Here is a 25,073-nt window from a genome sequence, read left to right as displayed (position 1 = left end):
GTGTTCATTTGCACATTCAGAGACACAAATACAGGAAGAGAGAGGGGCGCAGGCAGCTAAATCGAGACAGGCTCAGAGAGTCGCAAGAAGAGACAGAGTCAGAGACCCCTAGAGCAAAGGAGATGGGCAGTCTAGACCAGGCGCGTCTACACCCGCGTTCGCCCTCAGGCTAAAATTGTCAGCTAGGACCGCCTTCCTTCCCCTGGCAGCTGGCAGGCTGCGGCTGCTGGCAACACCCGCGTAAGATCCTATACAGCCGCTGCGCTCCACTTTCCAGGGAACAGTAGACCTTACAGGGGACGGACCGCAGCTGCAGGGGCCGTAGCGCTAGGCAAGGGCGGCGCGCGGAGATCGGCGCGGCCTTGTTTTCGGCCAATCAGGACTCCGCGGCCTCTTGGCCGCGCCCACACACGCACCACCGGTAGGCCTGGGCTTTCCTCTGCACGGTTCTGCCCGCTGACGCTGCCCACTCAAGTGAGATCAGCCGGGCTTTTTGTGGGTCTGGACAAATCCAAATCAGCCTGAGCTTTGCCTTCGCAACCCCCTAGCCAGGCGCCACGAGGATGTCCGTGGCTCACGCTACCTCTTTTCCAAAGGCCGCCTAGCCCTTTGGGTAAACACGGAGAGACCAACGAATACTTCCTCCTTCTGCGAGACCTGCCTCTTTCTTTAGGATCCGAGTCCTATTGACTGACCAGACTTGGGGCGGCACGCTGATTGGAAGCGGCGACTGCCCGTTAAGCATTCGCGCCTCTCCCCTCCCTTGACTTTCTTGGCAGGGCTAAGTGATAAAGAAAGTGGAGTTGCCTCAGTTCTGGGAGAGCCCGTTTGTGGGTCCAGCACAGGTATCCACTGGGACTTAGGTTGCAAAAGTCCTCTTGTGAAACGAGGAATAGGCTCGAGCCTTCGATTGGGTCAAGGGAGACGTCAATCAATGGATAGGCGGGTGCAAACGCAACACAACGCACGGTATTGGTTAGGGTTTGGCGGGGGGAGTAGACAGCGGGGCAATGAGGCGGCTTATCTCGATTGGCCCAGAAAGAAGGCGGTCGCGCCCCGTTTACTCCAGGATTGGCTAGAGCGAGCCGCGCCCCTCTCACGCCAACAACCACCGGTAAGCGAAGTGGGCCTCGCACTCCAGGTTAGCAGCCGTAGCCAGATCCGTTGAAAGGAGTGCAGAGAGGTCTCGTTGAGCTCCCGAACAGACCTGACGTAGATCCGGAAGTGAGCCGCGCCATCTCAACTATGAGGGGATACCCGTAGGCGGCGGGAGCGAGGAGCCAATAAAGCTCCGCAACCAGAAGTGTCTTCTGGGAGGTGTCGCACCCGGAAGTGTGGCACCTCCCCGGCCGCACCCGGAAGTGTGATGCCACCGCCGCTACGGGGAAGTAATGGTATCCGGCCAATTGAGATTCGGGGTTAAAACAGGTGTTTGTATATCTCTATTTCTGAGGCCCAGTAGAGTCTCTTTTCGGAAAGTGTGGAGGGGGCACTTACTTGGGCATGATTTTGAATGTCTCGTCATATTGAAATCCGTGGGGAAACGAGCAGTAGGAGTGTGTCCAAGGGGGGCCTGACTCTATAAAGGCTTTTCAGAAGTTTCCTTCACCGCCCGTCACCCTCGATTCCCCTCCCCCTCAGGGATGTGCAGATGGAGGCCGGAGGAGACACTGCTGCCCCGGCCCCCGGGGGCGCGGAGGACTTGGAGGACACGCAGTTCCCCAGTGAGGAAACTAGAGAAGGTGGAGGGGCTCACGCGGTCCTGCCGGATCCCGAAGACGAGGGCCTGGAGGAAACAGGTATGACTCCACTTAGTGGGGTCTTAAAAGGAATCCCTAGGGGTTGTCATTGTTGGACGGGGGAAGGGTCAGTGGGTGACCAGTAGGGAGTCTTTTGGGACTCGAGAGAAGTGGCTTAAACCATAGCCGGGACAGGAGGAGGTCACTGTGGACACATGGTGTAGTTTACACCATTGAGGAAGTCATTGGGTGTCAACGGATGTTCACTGGGGGTTTGGTATAAATTTAGGTCATTGAGGAATCAAAAAAGGGGCTGTTAGGACCAAAGAGGGTCACTGAGGATTTAGAGTGTTTAAGTCAAAGAATGTGCTGAAGAAAGTCAATAGACTCCAAGGAGGACTGTTGAGAAGTTAGTGTTCTTGAGGAGTAGGATGTTATTTATTAAATAATAGAAGTGGGAAGGGGAATCAGTAGAGTTCAGTGGTCACTCAGAGTATTTACATCATTGAAGTCACTGGTAGGCTGTTGGGGAAGTCTTTAAGGAACCAAATGTTAGTGGATGTGTAAAGTTGTTCATTTGGGATTTAATGGAAGTCACTGAGAAGTCTGTACCATTGATCACTTTGGAATTAGTGGATGTAAATGGAGTCATTGGGAAGGATCAGTGGACCTCACTGAGAATAAATGTGGGTGGGGAGGTTGAGGACTTGGGAATTAATAGCAGGTAAGAGCAGTTATTAGGAGGGAATAATGATATTTGGGGACATGGGAGTGGCAGTGAATGTCAATGACAGAATATGTAATTATTGGGATTTTATGGGAAAATTATTGAGACATAGTTGCACATGGATAATAATGGTTGTCATTGGGGGATGAATGGAAATCAATGGGAATAAATGGATGTGTCAGTAGGGGCCATTGAAGTTGTGGGTTTTAGTGAATGTTAATGATGGTCATGGTTAGGGGCAGTGGAAGTCATTAAAGTCTTGTGTGTTAGTGGATATTATGATAGTTACTGTAGGGAAGGGAGTGGATATCAATGAGATTGAAGGTGGTCAGGGGAGTGAGTGAAGGTCTCTGAAGTACTGGGTGTTAATGGAGGTTAATGATGGTCATTGTTGGGGGTGGGGGGAGTGGACATGGAGTCGAATAAATTGTGGATCGGGGCAGTCATGGAGGGTCATTGAAAAACCAGGTGTTAATGATCGTTAATGTGGGGTCATTGGGGTGTTTGTGAACCACAGTGGGAGTGAATAGTGGATTAGGGGAGTCCTAAATATCTGGGTGTTAGTGGATATTAACGACAGTCATTGGGAGAAATAGTGGACGTTACCAAGAATATAAATGGATGACCAGGAGAGTTAGTAGGGGTCATCAGGTATCAGAGGGCATCACTGATAGGGTAGTTGCGGGGCTTGGGGCATTCAAACACTTAAGATATTAATAGATGTTAATGGTGGCCATTGGATGAGCAGATATCAGGAGAAAAAATAGGGGTCAGAGGAGTTAATGGGGGATCATTGAAGATGAATAATTGTCATCCAGAGTCAATGGGGTGCTTTGAAGACTTTGGAATGACAGTTATTGAAAGGAAAGTAATTGGTCTTTAGGAACTTAGCAGATCCAGTGGAATAACAATGAGAATATGTTGGTTTATTAGGGTTTTAGGGAGATCACTGGAACCTAAATGTTAGTGGAGATCATTGCAGGGTCCTAGGGCAGTCATTGGTCATTGAGGGGCATAGGAGATACTTGGAGTTCTGCGTCAGCATGCAGGGGTCATAGAAGGGCTAGTAGATATTTGGTGGGTCCTTGGGGATGTGGGGTTAGTTAGGAGTTCACATGCAGATGACCCACCAGGGGCTCCCTTTCAGGATCCGAGGACAAGAACCAGCCACCCAGCCCATCACCACCGCCCCAGTCAGAGGCCCCGTCAAGCACCTGTCGGCTCTGGAGTCCTGCAGCCCCTGAGAATAGTCCCACACGTAGCCCTGAGAGTAGCTCTGGAGGCCAGGGCGGGGACCCCAGTGATGAGGAGTGGCGCAGCCAGCGGAAGCATGTGTTTGTGCTGAGTGAGGCTGGCAAGCCCATCTACTCGCGGTACGGTAGTGTGGAGGCGCTGTCGGCTACCATGGGTGTAATGACCGCCCTGGTGTCCTTTGTGCAGAGTGCAGGAGATGCCATCCGCGCCATCTACGCTGGTGAGCAAACAGGTGGGAGGCAGAATGGGGGACAGTGACTGGGAATATGGCTGGCACGGGTAGGTCTGTCTGCCTCAGGCACTATCCAGCCAGCCAGGGTTGGGTCCCTGTGTGTGGATGGTCAGCCAGGGCTCTAACTGTCAGTGGCGGGAGATGGGGGGTTCATCTCTGTCGGGTCTGCTGGTTTCTGAATGATTGACTTGCTGGGGTCTAAGTGACTAGGTGGATACTTCTGTGTCGCCTGAGAGGATGACTGTGGGGGCTGTGTGGCTGAGCTGTGTCTTTCTGGCTCTGTGTCAGCCTTTGTACCATCTCTCCCCGCCTGCCCGTGCTCTGTGCTTTGTATCTAACCTACCTGTTCCTTTGTCCATCCCATCATGTCTCTGCAAATGTCCAGATTCCTCCAGCTTGTCCTTACCCCAGTCCAGGTACCCACAGAGTAAGCATGTGGACTCGGGTCCAGTGTGTGTATGGTAGGAGAGGGCGGAAGAGCCCCACTGTCTCCCTCTGGTCATTCCTGATCCAGCTTTACCCACCCTTCTTACCCCTTCCTTCCCCAGAGGACCACAAGCTGGTGTTCCTACAACAGGGCCCACTGTTGCTCGTGGCCATGTCACGGACTTCTCAGTCAGCAGCCCAGCTGCGGGGGGAGCTGCTAGCTGTACACGCACAGATCGTGAGCACACTTACACGTGCAAGTGTCGCCCGCATCTTCGCACACAAGCAGAACTATGACCTCCGCCGCCTGCTGGCTGGCTCAGAGCGCACACTGGACCGACTTCTGGACAGTGTGGAGCAGGACCCAGGAGCCCTGCTCCTGGGTGCCGTGCGCTGTGTGCCCCTTGCCCGCCCGCTGCGAGACGCACTGGGTGCACTCCTCCGACGTTGCACAGCACCTGGCCTGGCGCTGTCAGTGCTGGCAGTAGGCGGTCGACTGATAACAGCAGCCCAGGAGCGGAATGTGCTGGCTGAGTGCCGGCTGGACCCAGCTGACCTGCAGTTGCTGCTCGACTGGGTGGGTGCACCAGCCTTTGCGGCGGGTGAGGCTTGGGCACCCGTGTGCCTGCCCCGCTTCAACCCTGATGGTTTTTTCTATGCCTACGTGGCCCGCCTGGATGCTATGCCTGTCTGTCTGCTGCTGCTTGGCACCCAACGTGAAGCCTTCCATGCCATGGCCGCCTGCCGGCGCCTGGTCGAAGATGGGATGCATGCCCTCGGTGCCATGCGTGCCATTGGGGAGGCTGCCAGCTTCTCTAATGCCTCATCAACCAGTGCTCCTGCCTACAGCGTGCAGGCTGTGGGGGCGCCAGGCCTCCGGCACTTCTTGTATAAGCCGCTGGACATCCCTGACCACCACCGCCAACTGCCCCAGTTTACCAGGTAGGCCCTGACCCTAAGGCAACTGGCTGGGTGGGAAGGCCTGTCAAACCAGGAAGTTCAGCATCTCAGGGATGTGACTCAGGAGAGATAACCGGCCATGCTTAAGAAAGAGGGAAGAGAACAAGTCTCTGTTTGATGATGAAGCATCAGCCACAGACCTAAAGGAATCCCCCTCTTCTGGAGGAGAGCAGGGCCCTAGTACTCAGGGACTCCCCTAGTTTGATGAGGGAAGGTCAGCCTCCAACCCCTGAGAATCCTCAAGTCTCATGGGAGAGGCTCAGCTCCCTCATGTAATTGAAATCTCTAGACTGAGGGAGGAAATGGGCCGGCCAAGAAGGCCCTGGACTAACCTTGCCCTCCACCTCCCTCCATCTTGGCAGCCCTGAGCTAGAGGCCCCCTACAGCAGAGAGGAGGAGCGACAGCGGCTGTCCGACCTGTACCACCGCCTGCATGCTCGTCTCCACAGCACCTCCCGACCCCTGCGCCTCATTTACCACGTGGCTGAGAAGGAGACGCTGCTGGCCTGGGTAAGTTGGGCAGGGCTCTGAGTGAATTAATTCCTCACTTCAAGCCTCCTTTCCTTATATTGTATCCCCTCCAGCCATAGCGCCTCCACCAAACACAGCAGGCCTCTGGCTGGGCTGTGCCTTGCCTGTGACACTGTCCCTGACTTTACACACACATCTTTGAAGCCCATGATAACTAATGACCGTGTCTCTAATCCGACATCGGCCTCATCCTCCTGTGTGCTCCTCCCCAGTTAGCAACAAGGACAGTGTCTTTGACTTTCCAGAGACCCCATTAACCACCATTGCTGTGCCTGCCGATTCCCCAGTAGCCCAATCCATGTGTCTGGAGGCACCCCATACATCACCAGCTCATTGTGACTCCATGAGTCCCCAGCACTCTGCAGACACTACAGGCTTGGTCCCTTGCTGTGCCCTCCACCTGGGGTATCCTTCCCTTGGGTCTCCTCTGGGCTCCAGCCCTCACTTCCTATGCGTTTCCTAAAGGTCAGCTACTAAGGGAGGCCAGTGAAGGGGACCTCATCAGAAATGGCACCTGCCATGTAATGCATATTTATTAATTTATTGCTTGACTGCTGTGGATCAGGCATTGCCCTAGGCTAAGGATTTTGTTTTTAAATTTTTTTAACTTTCATTTTCAAATAACTTTAGACTTAGAAAGAAGTTGCCAAAACAATATAAAGAGTTTTTATATTTATAAAGAGTTATAAAGGGCGTAGTGAAAACCACGCCTGGCCAGATGGTGGTTTTCCTAACTCCATCATTCTTTCTACATTTATTGGCTAGGATTATTACTATAAAGAATAACATGGGGCCGGACGTGATGGCTCACGCCTGTAATCCCAGCACTTTGGGAGGCTGAGGCAGGCTGATCACTTGAGATCAGGAGTTCGAGACCAGCCTGGCTAACATGGCGAATCCCCATCTCTACTAAAAATACAAAAATTAGCTGGGTGTGGTGGTGCCCACCTGTAGTCCCAGCTATTCACGAGGCCGAGGCAGGAGAATCACTTGAACCTGGCAGGCAAAGGTTGCAGTGACCCGAGATTGTGCCACTGCACTCCAGCCTGGGCAACAGAGTAAGACTCCATTTCAAAAAAAAAAAGGAATAACTTTTCCTTCTTCTATTTATTGAATTTTTAATTTTCTAACAATATTGTCTCATGGATTTTTCTTTAATTCAGTGAGCTAAAATCCTTCTCTAGCATTTATTTTGGTGTTCAAATTGCCTCTGATTTAGCCAGTGGGTACCCTGATTTAGGCAGGCTGATCCCTGTGTCTCTGACACATCCCTCTCACTATGTGAGCACATCTTACTTGACGTTCTCTATTCCAGTCCTCAACTCAGCCATTTTTCCATGGAGCCCTTGTACATTTTAGTAGAGATTGGAATTTAAAAACCAAGATATGGGCCAGGCATGGTCGCTCACACCTATAATCCCAGCACTTTCGGAGGCCGAGGCTGGGGTGGGGGAGTGGGGGGGTGCGGGGGCAGGTCACAGGGTCAGGAGTTCGAGACCAGCCTGGCCAACAGGGTGAAACCCCGTCTCTACTAAAAATACAAAAAATTAGCCAGGTGTGGCAGCATGCGCTTGTATTCCCAGCTACTCGGGAGGCTGAGGCAGGAGAATCGCTTGAACATGCCACTGCACTCCAGCCTGGGCAACAGATTGAGACTCTGTGTCAAAACAAACAAACAAACAAACCACAACAAAAAAAAGATACGTTAGGAGCAGAATTTTAAACCAAGTGATCAGGGTGGCCTCCCTGAGCAGATGGCATCTGAGTGGAGTAGGGAGGTATTGAGCTACATGGATATTAGGAGGAAGAGTACACTGGCAGAGGGAAAGGACTGATATCTGATATGCTGTGAGGTGGGACTGAGCCTGGCTATGTTTGAGGAATAGCAAGGAAAGGGTAGAGTGCCTGGAGCAGAGGGAGTGAAGGGGAGAGTTCTGGGAGGTGGCAGAGGAAAGGCGTGGGGTCAGGCCTCTCCATGTGGTGTGAGGCATGAATTGATTTCATCTTTATATTATTCCCTGGCTGTAGATGATGAAAACATAGTTGTATGAGCTTAGAGCAGGACCTTGTACACAATAGGTTACTGAGAGAATATTAAACATTGTTACTGTTTTCCCCAGTCCCCAGATGAGCAAACAGGTCTAGAGAGTACCCACACACACAACCAGCATCACCCAGTTGAAGCCACTAGGTCCACCTGACCCTTGGCTCATTAATTGCACAGTATCAGCTTACCTACCTTAGCCCAGTATCTAGGAGCACCCGGTAGGAGGTGCTGCCAGGTACAGGTTCCAGGTTGCAGGAGGCAGACATGTAGCTGCATTGGGGTAGGCAGGATTGTCCATAGCCAACTCTGGCTCATCTGACTCTGTCTCCTCCCAAATCCCCAGGTGACCTCCAAATTCGAGCTCTATACCTGCCTCAGCCCTCTGGTGACCAAGGCAGGTGCAATCTTGGTAGTGACCAAACTCCTGCGCTGGGTGAAGAAAGAGGAGGACCGGCTCTTCATTCGTTACCCACCCAAGTACTCCACACCACCAGCCGCCTCTACGGACCAAGCTGCCCATAATGGCTTGTTCACTGGACTCTGATAGTGGAGCTCCCAGACCAGGCAGTGCTGGGAGCAACCACCTTTTTTTTTTTTTACCTTCTGTCCACCCTGGAAATGTGGGTCGGGGTGTGTCCGTGGCCAGTCATTGTCTTCCTAAGCAATGGGGCAAGATCTGAGGGCCCGCCAATGAGAGAGATGGTGGCAGCCGCCAGGCGAGCAGGCTGCTTTCCCCACCCGGTCATGTACCTTCCCCTCTGGGGAAATCCTTAAGCCTCCCTCTCCCTTCCCTCTGTCTCATCTCCTCCCCTTGGATGATGCTCTAGCCTCTGTGAGGGACTGTCCCCTCCAAACTTGCTTCAGGGGTCTGCCTCCTCAGTTGAATCTCAGCCCTGAATGTCCAGATCTGGCCTTAAATCTGGTCTCTAGGGTGGCCCACAGGGGTGCTGGAATTGGCACTTCAGAGCCAGGCTATGCTTGGAACTGGCCTGAGGGTATTTTAAAGAAAAAAACTACATAAAAGCCCTAAAAGTAAGACTCACAAGGATATTCCTTTGCCCTTCTTGTACTTTTCTTCATCTTTACCCTTCCAGAAATGATCCCCCCTCAATGCTGCCTGCTGCTAACATTAACGAGAAGGTGGCCTCCAGTGTCCACCTGTGGAACCCAGGACACAGCACCTGACTGCACACAGTGGCTGAAATCCAGCATTTTTACATAGAAAATGCACTTGGCTTCTAAGCCTCATTTTACTCATCTGTGAAACAGATAAGTAACCTTCTCTCATGAACTCTTTGATGAAGATTTGTAAACGAAAACAGACTCAAACTATTATGTACTACCACATAGCACATGCACGTCTGTCCCAGACTCTGACAACCTGCACAAGACAAGCAGCCTAAAGCAGGAGAGACCTCCCTAGGGTTTTGTATGTGTGCACACTACCCTCACTCCCCAACCGGCCATTACTCTAGTTCTGCCCTTGTTTGTGGAGTTACAGCCTCAAGGTTGTAGCATGCATGCTGGCAGTCAGGGCCGCAGTGTGTTCGGCGCCTGCCCAGTGCTGACTCCCGATTCAACCGCTGGCGTAACCGCGGGCTGCACGCATGCGCGCTGAAAAGCCTTTCACCCTCACGTGGTTTCTTTTTTAACCAGTCATCAAGCAAGGCTTGCGCGCAGGTCCCGCGTTGGAAAATGGCGGGGAAGCTGAAACCTCTGAATGTGGAGGCGCCAGAAGCCGCCGAGGAGGCTGAAGGTAGTGAGGGCAAGTGGGCTGCACTCCCTTCTCTCCAACCAGGGCAGAAAGGAGGGAGGAGGATTCATCCCATTACAATAATGAAATAATGATACTCTAATTTTTTTTTAATAAAAAAGCCTTTTGTTGTTGAAGAAAAACAGTTTTTAACTGTTGAGCAGAGTGGAGATAAATTAACAGGCATATTCTTATCACCGAGATTAACTTTTGTCAACTCTAGCGTATACATTGTTGAACGTAAACAACACGTAGTTCAGTATGAAAGTCTTCAAACAAAAGTGGGGCGGTGTGGATGTTCTCATAAAAATCACCATGCTGCAGCCACCCCTTGTTAACAGTAATTCCCAGTGTCGCCATTTCACACCTAACGCATATGACACTTTGATGGACTCTTAAACCTCCTAATCGAACATGGCCTCCCCCACAGCCTCTTTTCTCCAGGGTATTGACTTGAATGACAGGCAAAGGAGGGTGGAGGGGTGTGGGCCTAGACACTATTGGAAATTGTATTACATCCAAAAGAAAAAAAATCCCAGGCCGGGCACAGAGGCTCACGCCTGTAATCCCAGCACTTTGGAAGGCCGAGGTGGGCGGATCACAAGGTCAGGAGTTCGAGGCCAGCCTGTCCAACATGGTGAAATCCTGTCTCTACTAAAAAACTACATACACACATATATATGTGTGTATGTGTGTATGTGTGTGTGTGTGTGTATATATATATACTAATTAGCCGGTCGCGGTGTTGTGGGCCTGTAATCCCAGCTGCTCCGGAAGCTGAGGCAGGAGAATCGCTGGAACCCAGGAGGTGGAGGTTGCAGTGAGCCGAGATCATGTCACTGTACTCCAGCCTGGCTGACAGAGTGAGACTCCATCTCAAAAGAAAAAATTCTCCCTTGGCCGGGCTTGGTGGCTTATGCCTGTAATCCCAGCGCTTTGGAAGGCCAAGGCGGGTGGGTCACCTCAGGTCAGGAGTTTGAGACCAGCCTGGCCAGCATGGCGAAACCTCGTCTCTACTAAAAATACAAAAATTGTCTGGGTGTGGTGGCAGGCGCCTGTAGTCCCAGCTACTGAGGAGGCTGAGGCAGGAGAATTACTTGAACCCGGGAGGCAGAGGTTACAGTGAGCTGACATTGCGCCACTGCACTCCAGTGAGGACGACAGAGTGAGCAAAAAAAAAAAAAACAGAAAACAAAAAAAAAATCTCCCAAGGCAGTAATGCATTTGTATGCCACTAGTATTTTTTTGTTATAGAAATATTCAAAGTGTACCAACGTAGAGAAAATAGCTTTAAACAAAGCCTATGTGTACCCATCAGTATGCTTTAACTCTTGTCACCTTTCTGCCCCACTTTTATCTATCTCGAACACCCCTTTCTGCACACTCTTTAAACCACTGTATTAATAAACACATTAGACTGCATCCTGCCAGACCTACCCATACAGACATCACAGTAATGATTATTGCTTATTGCCTGACCTAGGATGTGAGCTCCATGAGAACAGAGACTGTTTACCTCTCGCTCCCCTGCACCTAAAACAATGCCTGCTTGGTGTAAAGTAAGTGCTCAGTAATTTTTTAATGTGTGACTAATGAAATAACTTCAAGATCAGAGAACTCTTTTAGATTAGAGGCACATACTAAGTGCCAGCATTCAACAAAAGACAGATGGAAATAAGACGGATGCAAATAAATCTCATTTATTAACTGTGTAATGCAGCTGCCACTGCAATTAAAAAAATATTTTAGTATCAACCTTTCAAATTCCTCAAAATTAAAGTTATGACTAACTTCACCAGCAAAGGAAAAATTGAAGGATGTATGAAGTTGCCGTTTCTAGCCCATCAAATTGGCTTTATAAAGGGAAGAATAGTATCTGGTATTGACGACCTTGTAGAGAAGGAGGACTTTTCCTGCCTCAGGGAAGAGAGCTGACTCAAAGTAAAGACTTTGCTAGAGGCAGTTTGGCAGAGTATTTTTAGCATCTAAAATGCTCTTCCACTTCTGCAGTGACCATGCTATGTAATCAAAGGAGAATACGTAAGTGTATGGACCAGGAATGGTCACTAGAGTGTTGACGTAGGCACAACACAAGAAATAGTCACAGAAATGGCTAAGTCTAGGTTTATGTGTGCATGCCGTGGAGTGTCTCTGTGGTGGATTTTTTTTTAAGAGGCAGAAAAAAAAATTCAAATTTAAGTGTATTAAAATTCAATTATAAGCTAATAGGATTATTATTGACACACAAGGAGCTCCAAAAGAGATCTTATTTATATTAGAGACAAGCCAGTTGGGATTGAAACAAAAATGGAGGGGGGTATAGCCCTGTGTATGTTGCATAGAAAAAGTGTCTGAATGGTAAAGGCCTAAGTGATAACTCTGGACAAGGGATTTGGATTTTGGGAGTAGTGCAGAGGTAGAGGCATTTTTGTGATTTATTGTTCTATTTTTCTTTTAGAAAAATGTAAGTAGTCAAATATAATTTTAAAATATAAGGGAGAAGAGGCAAAATTTTGAATGGTAACTGAGGATCCTATGTTCATATTGGATCAGTATTAACATCCAGGTTTTGATTGTTGTACTGTGGTTACCTGGTAGATTCCCTTTGTATATAAGAAATAGACACCGGAAAAGTAAGGAGTAATGGGCCAAGATGTCTGCAACTTATTGTTCAGAATCACTCTCAAATGGGGAATCTGATATAAGGGCAAAATGGGAGCACTGTGGCCTATTTTTACAACTTTTGTTTACATCTGAAATTATTTCAGAATAAAATGTTTAAAAGGGTGCTCTTACTGTGCTGGCCTTTTTCTTTTGTAATGGACTTTGCGTGTGTGTGTCAAAAATGTTAGTTGGATTATTTAAAAGATTTACTTATTACCCACTCTTGGCCTTATTTCATGACTAGCACTAGAAAGCAGAGAGGGGAAAAACACAGATGGAGCTTTTGCAGAAATGGTTGCAAATGCCAGCCATATGATGAGTATTAATCTTGTCAGTTGTGATTATAGGATTGGGGTCATCTAAGAAAATGTCCTTAAGTAGTTGAGACTCCTAATGAAGTATCTGGGAATAAAATGTCAAGAAGCCTGGGGCTTGCTTAAAAATAATTCAACACTGGAAAAACATAGCTGAAAGAAATAGGGTGAATATTAATGATTGTCAGATCTGGGCAATGAGCATATCAGAGTTAATCATAATATCCTCTCTACTCTCTTGTGCATTTGAAAGTTCTCATAATAAGGTATTAAAAATAAAACAATCACAAACACCTCCCCTTGTTATTAAAGTAGTTTTACTTTTTGTCTTATTTCCAAAATATTAAGAATATTTTTGAAATTAAAAATATCTCAGGAGAGGACATGCCAGCTTGTTCACAGTGATTGTATCGGGGAAGCAGTGAGATTTAGGATTAAGGAGAGAAGAGAAAATGTCATTGTTAACGTCACTTCTTTGTTTGAATTTTCTTAGAACTTTACTTCAGTAAGAAAGTAAAAATTAGAGCAATACATGAAATGTATTTTACTAAAAGACCAAGTGTTGTCACCAAACTGCTGGCAGTGGTTACTTCTGGGAAGGGGAGCGAGTTGGAGAAGGGGCTGCTGGTGAGGGGAGACGTTTCCTTTTTATTTTATTCTTCCACACTTGTTTATTGTGTAAGTTATTCTACATGTGTTTATTATGTAATTTAAAAATTAAAATGCAAATTAAAATAATATGTACTAATTTATAAAGGATTTCAGGCCAAACAAAAAGACGTAAAGAAGGTGAACATACCACCAAATATTTCAAAAAAAATCTAATAAGCTCAGGTTAAAAAAACCCTGATTTACAACATGGATTTTAATGGCTGCAAAGAATTTCATCCTACAAACATGCTGTAATTAATCCCCTAAGGTATCTTCAAGTTACTTCCTTTTTTTTTTTTTTTTTTTTTCGAAATGGAGTTTTGCTCTTGTTGCCCAGGCTGGAGTGCAGTGGTGCCACCATCTCGGCTTACTGCAACCTCCATCCCCCAGGTTCAAGCGATTCTCCTGCCTCAGGCTCCCGAGTAGCTGGGATTACAGGCGCGCATCAACATGTCTGGCTAATTTTTGTAATTTTAGTAGAGTTGAGGTTTTGCCACGTTGGCCAAGCTGGTCTCGAACTCCTGACCTCAGGTGATCGACCCGCCTCAGCCTCCCAAAGTGCTGGGATTAGAGGCGTCAGCCACTGCGCCCGGCCGTTACTTCCAAGTTTAAAATTATAAGCAGTGAAACAACATCTCGCCCACCATTCTTAATTATGTCCTTAAGACACATTCCTAGGAGTGGAATTTCTGATCAAGAGGAAATGAATAAGGTTTTGGTATTTATTCATCAGAAAGTTTGAAATGAAAGAGTTTTTGCCTGTCCAGTTGGCAAAAAAAAAAAAATGAAGATTAAAAACATACTTGCGTGGTAAGAAAATCACACTTTTTGGGCTTGAGACAGGTGAAAAGCAATGTCCTATCAGCCAGATTTCATAATATACATTCCCTTTGATCCAACAGGTAGCATCTCGGTAGTACTCTATGTGTACCCAGTAGATATACTCTAATGCAAGCACAAAGAATAATGTACAAGGATTATTATTGTAGTATTATTATTATTATACTAGGTTAAATTGTGTCACACTAAAATTCATGTCCACCAGAACTTCAGAAATGTGACTTATTTGGAAGTAGGGTCTTTGCAGTTATAATTAGTTAAGATGAGGTCACACTGGATTAGGGAGGGCCATAATTCAATGGCTGGTGTCTTTATAAGTAGAGGGAAATATAGACACATAAAGATATGAGAGTGGCAGGTGAAGACACAGACACAGAGGGAAGACACAGTTTGTGGTACTTTGTTATGGCAGCCTGACAACACAAAGGCAGATGATCATTGTGGCATTCTTTGTAACAGCAAAATAAGGTAAACAGCTCAAATATTCTCAGTAGGATATTGCTTTGAAATTACGGTATATCCACACAGTAGAATGCCACTCAACCACTAAAAAGAATAAAAAGATCACTGGTGTACATTGTCAAATGAAAAATAAAAGATGGGGTGCATCATGTACAACATGCTACCACTTATATAGAAAATGTGGGATATGGCTGGCTGCGGTGGCTCACGCCTGTAATCCTAGCACTTTGGGAGGCCGAGGCGGGAGGGTTGCCTGAGCTCAGGAGTTCCAGACCAGCCTGGGGAACACAGTAAAACCCCGTCTCTACTAAAATACAAAAAATTAGCCAGGCGTGGCGGCGTGCGCCTTTAGTCCCAGGTACTCAGGAGGCTGAGGCAGGAGAATTGCTTGAACCTGGGAGGCAGAGGTTGCAGTGAGCTGAGATCGTGCCAGTGCACTCCAGCCTGGGTGACAGAGCGAGACTCCATCTCAAAAAAAAAAGAAAAAAAAAAATGTGGGAGGTATGTTTGTATATACATTGAATTATCTCCAAGTATCTACACGTAGCTTGTAATGCTAGTGGCCTCTGGGGAGGAGAATTGGAGAACTTAAAATCTGAGGGAGATGGAATTTTCACTGTATACTATTGTGGGTAAGCATTTCTTCATTAACTTTTTGGCTATCATGTTTTGTGATCTGCCTTTCATCTTCTCTGTTCAATTTTCCTTAGAGAGGCGTAGGCCACTGAGATTTGACTTTTACCACTGATTTCAAGACTTTAATGTTAATATTTTCCTGTGGTTTTTCTTGTTTGAATTTTAGAAGTAACACAGGCTCCTGTTAAAATATACACAGAAGTAAATAAATACATATATATATATGTATACATACATATATACATAGAAGTATATATGGTGAAAAGTGTGGTGAATCAGGGTTCAAATAAGGTCTGTTCATTTAATTGATTGATATATGCCTCAAGTCTTTTTTAATCTGTAGGATTTTCCCTCTCCCTCATTTTCTTCTTTACAACTTATTTGTGGAAGAAGCCAGGTTTTCCTGCGCAGTTTCCCACAGTCCACATGATGTTGAGCACTTCCCCAGTCGTGTCATTTAATGTGTTTTCCTACCCTTTGTATTTCCTCTGAGTTCGTATTTAGATGTGGAAACCTGATGAGATTCCATCAGGCTTTTTTGTTCTTGGTGGGGGTTTTTGGGGCAAAAATCCTTCATCAGCCGTGTTGTGTTCCTCCATCTGGAGGCTCATAGGGAGCACTCCCCAAGGCAGCTAGTAACTGCATCCTGAGCTGCAGTCCTCAAACTTAGCTGAAATAAACTCTCTATATTAAAAATAAAAATCCTTTGAGCTGGAGCTGCAGGGTATAAAAAGAAAAAGAGAGTGGCTCATAATATCCAGCTGTCTTTTTTTGATGTTAGTAGCCATTAGTAACTGTTACCTAGATCTATCAGTTCATTAAGAATTTATAAATTGTGAGCTATAATTATTTCAAAGAAATTCATATGAAATCTTCCTGCCCTATTGTTCCGGTTAGAACTTCATAATGATCTTGAACAGCAGCATCAGCAAACATGCATTCCCTTCTCTCACCCCTGAGTTTCATTAAGGGGATGTTTGTGGTGGTGTCTTTTAACCCCTCAGGGAGAATCTGACCCTTAGGGGTCCTGATTTATCTAGCACACACTATAAACCTCAAGGGCAGGAGACGGGGGCCCTCCTTCGGAAGGAAACCTGTCCCTCATCCCATCCTTAGCCCTAGCCCACGGGTGTCTGCAGAGCCCACTGGGACTTCCTACCTCCCTTCTCTCTCCCCTATCACTCTCGCTGTGTCCTGTAATTTTGATTTTCCTTTCTACAGGGCAAGCCGAGTCTTGGAAGACTGAAGACTTGCTGGCAATGGTGATAAAGCTGCAGAAAGGTCATGTGTCTCTTTGTTTCTGAGCCTCAGCCTGGGGTTTCAAGTCAGAAAGACATGGTACAAATTCAGCCCCCTCAACTCACAACCTCAGGAAATTATCCCGTTGCACTTTCTCCCTCTTATACAATTTAATTCTTTGAACCAAGAATACAGTCCCACAGTTCAAAATTCAAGAAGTTTAAAGGAATGGAAAAACCAGTTCTCCCACCATCCCTACTCCCTCCCCCCACACACCAGTCATCCATTTCCCTGACTCACGGGCAAGCAGCTATTGTTTTTCAATTCTTAAGTATCTTTCCAGAGATTTTTAAAAAGTGCATTCATGGATGTATATTTTTTGTCCTCCCTTTTTACATACAAATAGCAATGCAGTTGGTTTTGCACCTTGCTTTGCTTTTTGCAGGAAATCTGGGAGCCAGTGTGCACCCAGTATCTACATCAGAGCTGAGGCAGTGCTGGCCAGAGGTTAGACCCCCAGCCCATTCTCATCTTAAAATACTATCACGTCAGTCTATTCCAAACAAAAGCAGCAGCCTCCCCCTATCCCATTCTGTGGCTTCCTGCAGAAGAAGTGCACTGAGACTGCTGCCTACGGTAAAATTAGGCAGAGAAACTGCAGGGCTAGAAATGCAGTGACCCAACCTGATCATTTCCAGTAAAACAAAGACCCCCAGAGTTTTTTGTCTGTCATAATCAGCACTGTGGAGAGTACCTACTCTCCTGGAAATCACAGAAGCTGGAGTTGGTGACCTTGGAAAATCCATGGTCTGAGTTTATTAACCCCAGAGTGTCTGAGGGGTCAGCAGTGAGACCTGGCAAGGGTTGGGCAGCTTTTTGCCCCAGTTCCTTGTTGGCAACCTTGAAGCCAGAGAGGGATGGGAAGGAAGTCTTCTGCATACAGAGCACTGAAACAGGGGCTATGAGAAGTTAGAGGTGACTCCCTAAAGGGATAGTGATCACCCTGTCACTGGGAAACTTGCAAGCTGCCACAAGCAGTGTAAAAGCAGGGTTTCCCCATTTCTCAGATGAGGCCAGTACCAGAGCCCAGACTGACAGGGTGACAACCCTTCCTGCCTGGCTTTTGACAGGGCAGGGCAGATGGGACATCTCCATTGGCTCACACCACACTCAGAGTTAACATCTAAAGGCTTCCATGATGGCCCAAGAGGCCCTAGTGATATCACTTCCCACTTCCCCCACCTTACCTTCTGCTACTCTCCACTTGCTCATTAGACCTGAGCCACACCAGCCCCTCCTGTTACTTTGGACACGTGCCTCACCCGCTCCTGCCACACTACAGGGAATTTGCACTTGTTCCCTCTGCCTTGTTGCACTCTGCCTGGACTGGGTCCCCCCTCCACACTCTTTACCCCTACAGAACTGCAGGACCTACTTCCGTCTTCTCATCTGGGGCCTTTCCATATCTCCAGACACGCCTTTTACCCTTTTGCTCTTCAACACTTTGCCTCACTTTATTTCTCTTCACAGCAGTTACTGCCACCTGAATTGATTTATTTAACTTTGCTCAATGTCCATCTTACCAACCCAGAATGCAAGCCCTTCAAGGGGCTCTGGCAGAGCTCAACACACAGCAGGTTCTCAATAAATGCCTATTAATTGATAGCAGCAGACAGTTCTTCTCCGTCTGCCTTGGACAGCCAGACACCAGTCTTCTCTGGCTCAGTCTTTCTTCCTTTCTTTCTTCAGAGGGAAGCCTGGAGCCACAGATAGAGGACCCGATTAGTCGGATTAACGAGCTTCAGCAAGGTAAACTTGGGGACCTAGACTGGCCAGCGGGGGTGAGCAGGAAGGGACTGGATTTATAATGAATCCACCTCCTCATCTATAAAATCTAGGCCCCTTTAGGGTTGTTTGAAGATGAATATGCAATGTCATATTTGTGAGAGAACAGCAAGGTTAGAGACTACACTCACACTGTGTCTTCTTCCCTTCTTGTCCCAGCAAAGAAGAAATCCAGTGAGGAACTGAGAGAGACCCACCCTCTCTGGGAGGCCCTGCATAGGGAATGAGACTCCTGTAAGTGGGGCCAAAAGAGAGACCCATCAACACTGAGGATGTTCCTGTGCATACCTCAGGGCCTTTGCACAGGCTGTTCCCTGGCCTACAATGCTCTTAGCTCACATAATCTGTATTGCCTCTCACTGTCTCATGTCATCTTTCAGCTCTCAGCTCAAATTTTAGCCTGATAGGCCTATCTTGATGCTCTCATCTAAGAATAGAATCCCGCCCTCTCTTGGTCATTCTCACGCCCGTGGCTGATTTGTTTCTTAAGAGCCTTTATGTCCACCTGACATTGTATGTGTATTTATAGCCATCTCTCTCCTCAGTGTAAATCTTGTACATTCTTCAGGGTCTTCACTTCTTCAACATTTACAAGGAATGTGGGCATAGAGGGGGAGAAGCTGGATCAGGATGGTCCTTGTGGAAGATGGTTGCAAGGGTGGCAAGAAGATACCTCACCTCTCCTAGGGCTGTATTGCACCTTCTGTGTGGCTTTCCCCTTATATGAAGTTGCACTGGAGATGACAGTGGGGTGCCTGGAGGCAGCAAGTATCATTGTGTTTTCCAGTGAATGGAGAGAAAGTGCACCTAGAGGAGGTCTTGAGCAAAAATCAAAGTATTTACCAGTCGCTGTGTCTTCCTTATTCTACTCTTCCACCCCACAAAAGTCCATACTCCTCAGAGCAGCCAGAGCAATCCCACTGAAACCTAAGGCAGGGTGCTTCCCTCTCTGCACAGATCTCTCCCTGGATTGCTACCTCACTGGGAGTAAACACCCAAGTCCTCACAGTGCCCTCCAATGCCTGACCTGATGTGGGGCCCATTACCTCTGGCCAAGCCTGACTCCCCAAGACCTCTCAAAGGGTCCCCTTGGTTCCTTCCCCACAGAGGAACTGAGGATCCTCCAGATGCACTGCCAAGAGAAGGAAAGTGAGGCTCACAGGTAAGAGGCCCTGCCTCAGGTCTTCCCCATTCATTTCCATAGCTCTTGCTCCCAGCTGAAAAAGGAGGGAGCAAGAGCTATGGAAATGAATCTTGGACACGGAAGCCTCATTTTACCTTTGTATAAAACAGAGCAGCCAGACAAAAAACTTCCTTGGTTATCTCTGATATTAAATGATCATGTTAAGATTAATTTACTCATTTAACTATTTGTTACTAATTTCTTTATCAAATATATTCCATCCATTGGTGTTAGCCTCAGTCTTTTTCTGTTGGCTATCCGGCTCTTGATATCCATTCACTTGCTTATTTGTCTGCTTATTTTAAGCCGCAGTCATCCACTTGCCCACCCATTTGTCTACCCACCCATTTAGCCATTCACCTACTCAGTCATTCATCTGTTCATCCATCTATCCAAATATCCAACCATGTCATCCAGCCAGATGGTTGTTTTATTTCCAACCTTCCACCTAACAATCTTCATCCATCTAATCATGCGTTCATCATCTCTCTATCCTTCCCATCATATATTCACTTAGCCAACCATCCTTCCAGACATCTATCCGTCCCTCTATCAATCCTTTCTTTATCCAGCCATTATTCCTCTAGTCATCATTTCACTAATCAGCTATCATTTCTCCAGCCAGCAACTCACACATCCAGTCAACTGTCTATCCAGCCATGTATCCATCCATCTCTTCATCCTCCCGAGTAGCTGGGATTACAGGCATGCGCCATCACACCTGGCTAATTTTGTATTTTTAGTAGAGACGGGGTTTCTGCATTTTGGTCAGGCTGGTCTCGAACTCTCAACCTCAGGTGATCCTGCCTGCCTTGGCCTCCCAAAGTGCTGGGATTCCAGGCATGAGCTACCACACCTGGCATCCTCTGAACCTTTACTTAGCACATTCCTGTTACCAGAGGTCTTACATCCTGGTGCACCATGATTTTAATTGCATGGGGAAACCTGATGTTAGCTAATGTGTGTACACTTAACCACACTACTCACACTGTCTGATGAGCATTTATACTCATTTATGTACCTAATCCTCACAATGACAATTATAGGAGTTAAAGGCTAATGTCACCCTCCCACCACTACCACCATTTTACATACGAGGAAACTGAGACCCAGAGAGGTTAAGTAACTTGCCCAGGGTCACAGTGAAGTAACAGATCAGGCTTCAAGCCAGGATGTTATAGAATCTGTGGTGCCAAATTACCACATGCCTCATAAAGCTTTCTTGGGACCGCAGAGTTCATTCCATGGGGGACAGGATGGACAGGGTAGTGTTCTCAACAGAGGCCCATGAAGGTTCTCATTCAACAGGAGAAACGAGAAAGGTGAATGCTGTGAACAGACATCCCCACTCCCACTCCTGCTGGAGTGAATGATGGGTCATTCAGAGAATATGACTGAGGGTTGTCTTTCCCTTCCCAGGAAGCACATGTTGCAAGAGTGCACGGAACAAATTTTTGTCCATAACTCTCAGGTTTCAGAGTTCCAAACAGAGGAATCTGTGGTAACTCCCAAGCCTGGGGCCTGGCAGGCCACTGTGTAGAAAGTGGGAACAGGGCTTGCATCAGGGAGAGTTTGTTGGAAGAGGTGCTACGGGAGCCAAAGCTTAGAGGATAAAACCATGAAGGGGCTCCCAGCAGAGGGAGCATGGGCAAGATCTGAAGGCGTGTGCATGAGAAGCCCCCGTCAGGATGTCAGGCCTAGAATGTGTTCTCTCATTCCTGGGTGTCGGCCTCCAGGTTGGATGTCAAAGGACAGCTGGAGGATCTGATGGGCCAGCACACGGACCTCTGGGAATTCCACGTGAGCCATTATCATTGCCTGCAACCAAAGCCACTCCTCCCCTGGCTTTAGTGTCCCACTGACTGGCCCAGAGTCCACCCCTGCCCAGGCCCAGTGCTGCGGGATAGTCCTTGATTCCTTGCTTCCTCTTCCCCACCTATTCAGTCCCTCAGCTTTTATCTAAAGTCAACTTACGTCTCACCATGCCCCACTGCCACACCCAGCATCACCTGCCCAGACGGGTGCAGTACCATTGTGATCCTGCTTTCCCCCTGCTCACCTAGTGTATGTTCACCTTGCAGTGGCAAATGGCAGCCCAGAGGAAGCCATGGTTAGGTCATTCCTTCATTCAGCTAATGTCAGTGGTTGCACCGGTCAGCATTTGAGGCAGGGAGAGAGGGTAGCAGATCAAAGAGGCCACGTCTTTGCTGTTCCAAGCTGGTTGGGGACAGTGGAGTCACCAAGAAAGTTAGTGGCTAGATCGTGGAACTTCAGTGGGAAGGCCTCTAAGCAAGTGCTATCTCAACGCAGAGGTAAAGGAAGTGAGGGAAGAAGCCGTGCAGGAATCCGGGTGCAGAAGGAAGGCCCTGGGGCTGGACGGTGCCTGAAACCTTTGAGGAGCCACAGATTGGGGAGTGGAGGATGAGGAGACTGGGAAGAGTTCAAGTTTGAGAGGTGTCTAGAGACATGGAGAGCGTTTGGGGGGAGGTGGGTGGGTCTCCAGCCACAGCAGAAACTGCACATTGAGTTAATAAATAGTTGAATGAATGAATGACCTAATATAGGTGAAGACTTCGCGAGAAGCACAAAAGGGGAGGGGCGGGCCGTGTAGCCAAGAGGACGGCCAAACGGGGACTCCTGTTTGTCCTCGCAGATGCTGGAGCAGCGACTGGCCCGGGAGATCCGTGCCCTGGAGAGGAGCAAGGAGCAGCTGCTCTCGGAGAGTGAGCCTCCCGCGCCAGGTGGGCGGGGGGAGGGGGATGTGCCCGGGCCTCGGCCCTGCCCCTGACGCCCGCCCACCCGCAGGGAGGCTGCAGCGCGCCAAGCTGCGGGAGGTGGAGCGGCGGCTGCGCTCGCCGCCTGAGGTCGAGGGCGCCAGGGCGGTGAATGACAGGTGAGGGGAAGGGAGGCGTGGGCGAGGAGGGCAGGGGCAGGGCGGAGGGGAACCGGCCCAGGTCCCCCGCTCCGCCCCCGCCTGCCCCTTCCTCGGCCTGTGCCTCCCTCGGCGTCGTCGGGTCTCCGCGTCTCCGTGGCTTCCTCCTCGTCCCCTGGACGCTCGCTCTCTTCCTCCTGTCTCCTCGGCCCCTTCTCTGCAGGCTTAAGGCGGAGTTGGAGATACTCGGGGAGCAGGTCCAGAGCGCCCCCGAGGTCGGGGCCAGCGAGGGAGAGGTAGGGAGCCCGGGGAAGGGAGGCGGGGCGGGCAGGGACCGAGTCAGCAGAGAGCGGGCGGGGGTCCTGGGAGCGGCCCCTGAGAGTGGGGTCTGTGGGGAGCAGGGCGGCCCCGGGGACAGAGGAAGCCGCGGTGGAGGCCTAGGGCAGACACGGGCGGACGCGAGGAGCGCGGGGTCCGCAGCCCTCACCCCGCCCCCGGCAGGCGGGACCTCAGCTCCCCCGCTCCCGCGACGAGGAGGATCCGGAGCCGCCGGTGGCTGCCCCTGACGCCCTCTAGGCCAGCAGGACCCGCCTGGTCCCGACCCTCCCTCGAGACCGGCCAAGAAATAAAGGCAATGATTTCTGACCATACTCGCGTTCTCCCCGGAGTCTGTGCTACACGGCGGAGCGGGGCGGGGCGTCCTGGGATCTCGAGGCGGGGCCTCTGCCGGACCCCGCCCACCAGTCGAGCCCAGAGCGCCGGGCAGAGGCTCGGTAAATGCTCCTGAGCTCAGAGACAGTAAGTGGGTGTCAGGATCCCCCGCCCCACGGCCTCATCTCGAGTTCCCAAACCATCTGTGTTGTCAACAGGGGCTAGAGGGCAGGTGTTAACCCTTTCCGGTCATCGGGGCCTGTGCGTCTCCGGTGGTCTCAGGAAACCCAGAGTCTGCAAAACCCGCAGACTCGCGCTGGCTCTGGGACATGCCCGCCCATCTGAGTTCCCCTCACAAATTGGGTTCTAGCCAAGGCTGCCTCTCCACCCTTCTCAAACACTACAAAACACGTGTCCCCTCGGGGTCTTTGCCCTACTCGTCTTTCTGTGGGGTCACATCCCCCAGGCAACCTCAGATCTGTTAAATGTGTCCGCCACTCCGGAGGCCGGCCTTGGGGACCCAACTCCAAAGGCACCCAGCACCAGGCTGCTGCCATTGACAGCATGTACCGACTAAGCAGGCATTTGCCGATTGCCTGCTGGGTACCAGGCACTGTTCTAAGCCCTGGATTTTAAACAGCGCGGTCAGCGACGGCCTCACCTAGGAAGTGGTATCTGAGCAGAGAAGCGAGGTAGGGAAGCGAGGGAGTGAGCCCTGTGGGTGTCTGGGGAAAGGTGCACCTGGCAGAAGACATGCCTCGTGCCAGGGCCGGGAGATGAGGCTGCACTTCGCTGTGTTTGAGGAGCCGTCTGGAGGAGGCCGGAGTGGTGGAGTTGAATGAGTTAGAGTGGGATGGGAGACGGCAACTGGAGAGTTGCCAAGGACCAGTCAAGTTGGGCACTATCTAAGGTGTGTAGAAGAGGACCTGGCACACAGTCAGTATTCAGTGAATGCCAACTGTCACATACTGTTGGGATGATTCACTATTCCCAGTCCCTAGAGAATGGGAACTGAGACGTGTGACTCACTTAGATCAGAGGCTTCTGTCCATTAAGTGATCAGTAAGTGGTTCATATGATTTATTATTATTATTCCCAGGCTACAGATGAGGAACACCAAGCTGTGTATATCTCTCAGAACAGAGATTTTTATAAAATAAATGCTCAGTAAATGGTATCTATCATTTATTATTCTCACTGCTATTCTTGTTGTTATTCCCAATTTAGTGATGAGGAAAATTGAGATAGTGAATCTGTACAGTAAGTCCTCAATAAACGTTGGGTCGCACGGTTGTTGCCATTATTATCCCAAGTCCACCTATGAGGCCCAGGGAGCTTTAGTCCCTGAGTCACCACTCACATCCGGGCACAACTGACTCCAGGCCCAGGCTGCGATCCCCTGCCCCAGTGACACCACCTACTTGCTAAGGCCAGTCTCCAGGAATCTCTAAGGAACCTCAGTAACCTCTTCGTCATCCTCTCTGTGTCACACAAATGGGGTTAGCCTGGATATTCTGCCGACTTACCGCTGGGCACCTAGGGTTCGAGTCCTGGTTTCCCTGTTCACGGGCTGGATGACCTCAGGCAAATTGCTTACTGTCTCTAAAACTCAATGACCAGCCGGGCGCTGTGGCTCACGCCTGTAATCCCAGCACTCTGGGAGGCTGAGGCGGGTGGATCACGAGGTCAGGAGTTCAAGAACAGCCTGGCCAAGATGGTGAAACCCCTTGGTTTGGTGGTGGCGGGCGTCTGGAATCCTAGCTACTCAGAAGGCTGTGGCAGAGAATTGCTTGAACCCGGAAGGTGGAGGTTGCAGTGAGCCAAGATGGCGCCACTACACTCCAGCCTGGGTAACAGAGCGAGACTTTGGCTTTTGATTTGCCCTGTGTTCTCCTGACTCAACTGACCTTCCTGGCAGGGCTGCTTCTCCCTTCATTGAAATAATTGACAGCTGCCTGGGATGTCTTCACTCACTTCCTGTGACAGTGTTTCTCAGGGCTTGCATTCAATTACCATACTTCTCAAGCTTCTTAGCTTGTAGTTCAGG

The 25,073-nt window shown here is 49.1% G+C and overlaps 2 protein-coding genes across 6 annotated transcripts; both read left to right on the top strand.

Moving 5' to 3' along the window:
• Positions 1 to 1,022: 1,022 nt before the first annotated feature.
• MON1B (MON1 homolog B, secretory trafficking associated) lies at positions 1,023 to 13,493 on the top strand. 3 transcript variants are annotated; one of them, XM_058440472.1, is made up of 6 exons: positions 1,023 to 1,114; positions 1,642 to 1,799; positions 3,614 to 3,940; positions 4,501 to 5,320; positions 5,701 to 5,848; positions 8,260 to 13,493. In XM_058440472.1, exons 2-6 carry the CDS (start codon positions 1,652 to 1,654, stop codon positions 8,458 to 8,460), a joined length of 1,644 nt encoding a protein of 547 aa, XP_058296455.1. In that variant the 5' UTR covers positions 1,023 to 1,114; positions 1,642 to 1,651; the 3' UTR covers positions 8,461 to 13,493. The 3 variants fall into 3 exon arrangements, with proteins under 3 accessions (XP_058296455.1, XP_032012266.1, XP_032012264.1); XM_032156375.2 differs by lacking the exon at positions 1,023 to 1,114 and adding an exon at positions 1,121 to 1,394; XM_032156373.2 differs by lacking the exon at positions 1,023 to 1,114 and adding an exon at positions 1,121 to 1,428.
• Positions 9,583 to 23,908, top strand: SYCE1L (synaptonemal complex central element protein 1 like). Of its 3 annotated transcripts, XM_032156376.2 has the most exons (10): positions 9,583 to 9,672; positions 16,458 to 16,517; positions 18,225 to 18,284; positions 19,428 to 19,482; positions 21,240 to 21,303; positions 22,157 to 22,226; positions 22,309 to 22,396; positions 22,599 to 22,671; positions 22,877 to 23,173; positions 23,493 to 23,908. In XM_032156376.2, the coding sequence occupies exons 1-9, from the start codon at positions 9,612 to 9,614 to the stop codon at positions 22,949 to 22,951; spliced, it is 606 nt and encodes a 201-aa protein (XP_032012267.1). In that variant the 5' UTR covers positions 9,583 to 9,611; the 3' UTR covers positions 22,952 to 23,173; positions 23,493 to 23,908. The 3 variants fall into 3 exon arrangements, with proteins under 3 accessions (XP_032012267.1, XP_058296457.1, XP_058296456.1); XM_058440474.1 differs by lacking the exons at positions 9,583 to 9,672; positions 23,493 to 23,908 and adding an exon at positions 11,151 to 11,228 and having other exon boundaries at positions 22,877 to 23,058; XM_058440473.1 differs by lacking the exons at positions 9,583 to 9,672; positions 16,458 to 16,517; positions 23,493 to 23,908 and having other exon boundaries at positions 16,539 to 18,284; positions 22,877 to 23,058.
• The last annotated feature ends 1,165 nt before the right edge of the window (positions 23,909 to 25,073 follow it).

This window comes from Hylobates moloch, unplaced genomic scaffold, assembly GCF_009828535.3.
Source record: "Hylobates moloch isolate HMO894 unplaced genomic scaffold, HMol_V3 SCAFFOLD_6, whole genome shotgun sequence".
Lineage (NCBI taxonomy): Eukaryota > Metazoa > Chordata > Mammalia > Primates > Hylobatidae > Hylobates > Hylobates moloch.
The sequence above is the reverse complement of the archived record's forward strand: the minus strand, read 5'-3'. Positions and strand labels throughout refer to the sequence as shown.

Excerpts from the sequence above, each read along its gene's own strand:
- MON1B (XM_058440472.1), top strand. The coding sequence starts at position 1,652 with ATGGAGGCCGGAGGAGACACTGCTGCCCCGGCCCCCGGGGGCGCGGAG. Across the intron at positions 1,800-3,613 it reads CGAGGGCCTGGAGGAAACAG|GATCCGAGGACAAGAACCAG; the intron begins GTATGACTCCAC and ends GCTCCCTTTCAG. Across the intron at positions 5,849-8,259 it reads AGGAGACGCTGCTGGCCTGG|GTGACCTCCAAATTCGAGCT; the intron begins GTAAGTTGGGCA and ends CCAAATCCCCAG.
- SYCE1L (XM_058440473.1), top strand. The coding sequence starts at position 18,068 with ATGCAAGCCCTTCAAGGGGCTCTGGCAGAGCTCAACACACAGCAGGTT. Across the intron at positions 21,304-22,156 it reads CGGACCTCTGGGAATTCCAC|ATGCTGGAGCAGCGACTGGC; the intron begins GTGAGCCATTAT and ends TTGTCCTCGCAG. Across the intron at positions 22,227-22,308 it reads GGAGCAGCTGCTCTCGGAGA|GGAGGCTGCAGCGCGCCAAG; the intron begins GTGAGCCTCCCG and ends GCCCACCCGCAG.